This window comes from Vicia villosa, linkage group LG4 (assembly GCF_029867415.1).
Source record: "Vicia villosa cultivar HV-30 ecotype Madison, WI linkage group LG4, Vvil1.0, whole genome shotgun sequence".
Classification (NCBI taxonomy): Eukaryota; Viridiplantae; Streptophyta; class Magnoliopsida; order Fabales; family Fabaceae; genus Vicia; species Vicia villosa.
Genome location: NC_081183.1, coordinates 191,675,201 through 191,681,376, shown reverse-complemented (window position 1 = coordinate 191,681,376; position 6,176 = coordinate 191,675,201). Strand labels below are relative to the sequence as shown.

General features: G+C 34.4%; 1 protein-coding gene across 1 annotated transcript; it reads right to left on the bottom strand.

The window, feature by feature from the left end:
- Positions 1-344: 344 nt before the first annotated feature.
- Positions 345-5,606, bottom strand: LOC131596506 (polyadenylate-binding protein 2-like). The gene is made up of 9 exons (XM_058869167.1): positions 5,111-5,606; positions 4,863-4,981; positions 3,644-4,300; positions 3,459-3,536; positions 3,264-3,353; positions 2,089-2,226; positions 1,185-1,358; positions 900-1,094; positions 345-810 (listed from the first exon to the last, which is right to left on the bottom strand). Exons 1-9 carry the CDS (start codon positions 5,370-5,372, stop codon positions 571-573), a joined length of 1,953 nt encoding a protein of 650 aa, XP_058725150.1. The 5' UTR covers positions 5,373-5,606; the 3' UTR covers positions 345-570.
- Between the last annotated feature and the right edge of the window lie 570 nt (positions 5,607-6,176).

The following is a 6,176-nucleotide window of genomic DNA, read 5'->3' as shown; positions in this document are numbered from 1 at the left end:
ACCCCTAGATGTCATATGCATCATTCGAGTATTTTTTATTATGCTTAAAAGACTACTTGATGTTACCTAAATTAAAGTACCAATATTGCTATCATCTATTGGCCCTCACCAAACACCTAAATATCATTTACAAGTCTTGAACATATCCCATTCAATAATTGTTGTTTATAAAGCCTAGTCCTATCTCTTAGTTGCAACAAGCAATCCAACCATAATACAATAGTTCCCCAATAATAGCTTTTAATCCTGTTTCAATACCCTATTCAAAGTGCTAGGAGGTGCTCTGCTATATTCTATATGCAACACACAAAGAAAAAAAAAACACAACGGTTGCATCAAGGGGATAAATAACAAAACAGAATATCCATAAACTAAAAATAAATAACAAACCCAAATGTTAATAATTCTAATCCACTCAAGAAACCAAAACAATTAAAAAGCAAAAGTACAAATAACATAATAACTTCCTTAGTCTTGCCTAACATCATCTAAAACTCCAAGACAAAAAAAAAAGATGAGGGGGATATATGAAATGTTGGCCTGGTACTCATGTTGCCTGATTAAAAGAATCTAAGATACAAGATTATCGTTGAGCGAAAGTGAAGCTAGCTGTTCCGCAGGGCTGTTGCCTTGCTGAGCAACATTTCTCAGTACATCCATGGCTTCGGCAACTTTGGCCTTGAGAGCATCCGGGGATTCAATCAGATGCAATACTTCAGGCTGGTCCATCTCTAAAAGCATACCAGTAACCTTGGCTGCTGAATCATGTTCCAGCTGATCTACTAGCGGATACAAGGCCTCCCCAAGCATCTAATCAAATACAGGGAAGTATCAGAAAAGATAATTTAAGAGCACAAATTTGTAAAAATATTAGCAGAAAACAGAACATCAGAACATACCGTCCTCTGCTGTTCAGGGGGGGCATTTGCAAGAGCCGTAGCCAAAGCATGAATTGGCATGGGTGGTGCAACATCGCGAAGTGGAAGACCTCCCATGTCATAGGACATCATTCCTCCAGCTATGTTTTGAACAGGGGCATCTTGAATGTTGTTGCGTCCAGAAGGGTAGCGATAAACACGTTGCCTTGGAAGCATCTTAACAAACAAAAACAATAAACATGAGAACCCAACATGAAAGATCATAATAACAATAATGATAAAAATAAATAAATTTGCACTTCAGACCTGTTGCTGCATCATTGGCACAGGCTGCTGGGATTGTTGAACAGGACCACCTCCACGTCGTCCACCAGGGCGCTGACCTTGTCCCTGCTGAACCATAGGAACAAAGTAATTTGGCATAGGACCACCGCCAGGTCTCATCCCAGGAACAAGCTGCTGCTGATATCCAAATCCAGCCTGCATTTATAATTGGGTGGATGATTAATGATATATTTTCATCATAATTGCTAACAATTTATACATAGAGAAATGATGTCCAAATGATGGAGACAATTCAAAACACTAGCATAAACACAGCAAAGTATGTGATACAAGGATAAGAATAATATTGAAACAGCTCAGTCCCGTATCAATAAACACGAATAAAACATGGCCCTCAAATAGTAGTAAGTGAAGACAGACTATATTTACATACACAAATAAAATACATGGGTATAAAAAGAAACTTTGATGCAATAAAATAGATGGAATAAAGCATGGCCCTCAAATATATAATAATAATAATAATAATAATAATAATAATAATAATAATAATAATAATAATAATAATAATAATAATAATAATAATAATAATAATAATAATCATTACTTGTGGGGCAAAGTATGTGATACAAGGATAAGAATAATATTGAAACAGCTCAGTCCCGTATCAATAAACACGAATAAAACATGGCCCTCAAATAGTAGTAAGTGAAGACAGACTATATTTACATACACAAATAAAATACATGGGTATAAAAAGAAACTTTGATGCAATAAAATAGATGGAATAAAGCATGGCCCTCAAATATATAATAATAATAATAATAATAATAATAATAAGAATAATAATAATAATAATAATAATAATAATAATAATAATAATAATAATAATAATAATAATAATGATAATAATAATCATTATTACTTGTGGGGGCATCATGGCTGGAGGTCCTTGACCATACATAAACTGTTGTCCTATACCAGGAGCACCAGGAGGGTAGAGTGGCATTCGGGGTGCAACAGAAGGAGTAATTGCAACCGGCCTCATTTGTGAAAATTGTGCCTGTTAAGATGCAAAAGTTAAAATACTCTCATTTGTTAAAATTGTGATGGCTAAAAAGCAGAAGTAAAGATTCTATGCACTGATGTAAGTCTAAGCAATAGATCCCTAATTGAATTGCATTTCTTGGATCTTCTAATTAAATTACATGTAAAAATTGTAAAAAAAAAATGTTTTTTGACTAATCTATAATGAAAATGATATTGTTTAATACCAATACTAATTGCAATGCATACTAACTCGTTAGAGAGTATAAAGCAGAGATATTATAAGAAAATGTCAAATATCTCTTTATACATGAGTCAATTAGTAGGTATTATAATATTATTTATAATAATACCTAAAACAATAAAAGTTCACAACTAGTACCTAAGTCATACAACTCACAGCCTTAAACAAAAAGGTGCCTGCATTAAGTAATTGATTTGTAAACAACTATGTATCATGCTTTTATTAAAATGGAAATTGAGTTTTGTATCAATTAATTTTTGAATTACAATCAAGCAACTCTAATTTCTGTGCAACATGCTTTATTTTAGGTACAATTGTTTATATTTCAACCACTTTGAGCGACTACAGCTATTTAATTGCACTAGATACACTATTTTATTTTTGGAATTGTTTACATCGAATATATGTATTATGTAACCAAGTGATGGACCAGGCAATGTCAATATAACTTTCAGAATCCAAGCACTTAAATGGAACACCTCATTTGTGAGGAAAAATAACCCTAAAAGTATATGAGGTGCCTCCACTAGAAAGAGGAACACATAGACTATATATCCCTATGACAAGCCTAAGTCTAGATACAATAACCATACAATAGTGTCACATTTAATGTTCAAATAAAAAGAGTTTTTAGGTTTAAGTAGAACAGCAATAATTAGTGTAAGCCATCAAAAGAGAGACGATTTTGTCACTGAATTAAATATATGTAAACTAAAATAATAATGCTCAAAATACTATAAATACATAATGATAAGAAAAAGAAAGACAAATGTAACTACTAAAACATTATTCCATTAAAAAATTATTACCTGCAACCTTGCTCTTCTATCTTCCTTTCTCTGTGCAATAGCAACATAAAGAGGTTTGGTAACAATCATTTTACCGTTCATTTCTCCAAGCTACAAGAAACAATATATCATGTTTATGAATGTTATATTATAGTCCCTTACAAAAAAAAATAAATGCAATAGTCACAATAGTTTGAGACACAGTTTGAAACATACAGCTCTTGATGCTTCCTCCGGGGTTGAAAATGCAACAAATCCGGAACCTCTGCTAACTCCATTTGGGTCTCGCATAATCTGTAGTATCGGTGAAATTGATTCAATAATTTAATTGATCAACATCTACGACTTCAAAAAAAAGATTTGACCAACAAAGATAGATAGTAAAAAGAAACTTAGGGCACCTTGTATGAGGTTATTGTGCCAAACTCAGAGAAAATTTCTCTGAGTTTTTCATCACTAATAGAATCATCCAAGTTCTTAAGATACAAGTTCACACCCTGATATTTGTCTACAGATTCTTTGACAGTCTGTTCAAATCGTCCTTTCAGCTCAAGCTCCCGTTCAGATTTTTTCTGGGCTTTTCCCACATACCACTCCTTGTCTTCAACTTTCTTCCCATTCAAAGCCTCAACGGCTTTAGCAGCATCATCTGGACTTTCAAAATTGACAAAACCAAAACACTTGGACCTACCATCTGCATCTCTCATCAAAACAGCACTAGTAATTGTACCATATTCTCCAAATGTAACCCTCAAATCTTCTTCCGAAAATGACTCTGATAGGTTCTTGACATAGACATTATTAAATCTTGTCTTACTAAGAACATTATCTCTATCCTGCTTACGAAGGAAATGACCAACATACACCTGCTTATCATTGATTAGCATTCCATTTAACTTATCAATTGCACCCTGAGCAGATTCAGCGTTCTCAAATTGGACGAAACCATAGCCTTTAGACTGGCCAGTACCATCAGTAGCTATTTTGCAAGACAGAATATGTCCGAAAGTAGAAAAAGTATCATGCAAAGCTTTGTGATCAATTGTCTTGTCCAAATTCTGCACCACCAATATCATACCGTATTAATAAAGTAAAAAGTAAAAGACAAAAACAAACCATGTAGCACCAACACCTGTGTATGAAAAAGGGTGTGTCCAAGTCAATGTCGGTGTGCAAAACCGACACAGACACTTGTGATTCAATTTCATTTTCAAATTATAACTACGTGCTTTTACCGCGTTTTCGACGCCCATGACAACACTTCATTTCCAAACTACTCATGTAAACCAAGTATATATACAATATATTCCAAATGATATAATTAAGAACTACTTTTATTAACTTAACTACTAAAAAAATTAGTTATTTTCAATTCTAAAAAGAATTTAAAAGGAAACAAAAATGCACTTTGATAAGAATATTGGAAAACCTCTGAAAAAGGGTATGCCTGTGTAGTGTCCGAAACCGAACAGACACCCACACATGCGGTAAAGTTTCATTTATTTTTATTTGCGAATTGCATTGACGGGTCAGTGTTGGTGTAATTTTATTTCCAAACTACTGTAAATACATAATTACAGATTCTATTAACTTTAGTACTTAAAGGAAACAAAAATGCACCTTGATAAAAATATTAGCAGTGCCGCTCTTCCGAATACTAGGATCCCGGTGAGAATACATAACCCTAATAGATTTGTTGTTCAGTGGAGTAAAATTCAACACATCCAAAGCCCTAGCCGCTGAATAAACAACACAATCACAAATCAAAACTCACTCATCAACAAAACAACCAATAAAACTTCATCACAAATCACATTCAATTCAATTCATCAAACCAACATCGAATACTTCAAAACAGAAAAACTAACCGTCCTGAGGGTTGTTGAAATTAACATAACCATAACCGAGCGAACGACGAGTAGCCAAATCCCTACAAACCCTAACAGAAACAACTTGTCCAACCTGATTAAACAGTTCGTAAAGTTGCGAATCGCTAACATTCAGTTCTAGGTCACCGACGTACAACGACGTCGTAACGAACTGGTTCGCGTTGGGAGCGGCAATGACGCCGCCGTTCGACGGTGCCGGAACGGCGACCGGAGTTTGATGCTGAACCTGAATCTGCGCCATCAAAACTTGACAAATCAACAGTAATAATAATAGTTAATAAAAGTTAAACCCTAACCACTTCTCAGTAGTTTCAATTTTTTTGGATTTTGTTTCTTTGAGAGTGGTAATGGAGTAAGGATAAACCCTCCGGTGATCGGAACGGCGGAGAAACTGAAATTTTTTTGGTTTTTTTTTCTTGAAATTTTGGGAGGGCAGAGAAAAAAGGCTGCACTGCACCGCACCGGGGTACACGTGTTGTGTGAAGTATATAAACGAAGACGAAATTGGAAACCCTAATTTTGGTATGGGCTTTGAGATGGGCCCACTTTGGTTGATAGTTTGGATTCTGGGCCCAGAATGAGAAAGAGGGTATGATGTAACGGTAAGTTGCGTAACTGGATGTGTGAGGGGAGTTTGGTATGTTCCTATGTTGTTCTTTCTATATTTGTTTAGGTTAACAAATATGTTATGGGCTAACAATGGCTTTAAATGGGCATAACTTGATATTTTACTTATTAATGGTGCGGTTGTTGGTATGACCGCATTTGGATCCAACTTATCTTTTTTATTGTTGAGAGTTGTATTTTTAGACATTTGAGTTTTGATTTAGTATGAGAGATAACTTTTGAGTGTTGAGAGTTGTATTTTTAGGATTTCAGTTTTGATTCGGTGTAAGAGATAACTTTTAATATGTCTGAGTTTTCTTAATATACTCAGGTTTAAATGTGTTTGTGTCAATATGTTTTCCCACCGTCTAATAGATGCAGTAAACATTGGACTAATATTATATCTCTTTATATGGTATGTTGCGCTTTGCATCTATTC

Coding starts and splice junctions, on each gene's coding strand:
- LOC131596506 (XM_058869167.1), bottom strand. CDS start 5,372: ATGGCGCAGATTCAGGTTCAGCATCAAACTCCGGTCGCCGTTCCGGCA. Junction 1,359..2,088: donor CAGCCATGATGCCCCCACAA/GTAATAATGATT, acceptor TTATAAATGCAG/GCTGGATTTGGATATCAGCA. Junction 811..899: donor CCCCTGAACAGCAGAGGACG/GTATGTTCTGAT, acceptor GTATTTGATTAG/ATGCTTGGGGAGGCCTTGTA.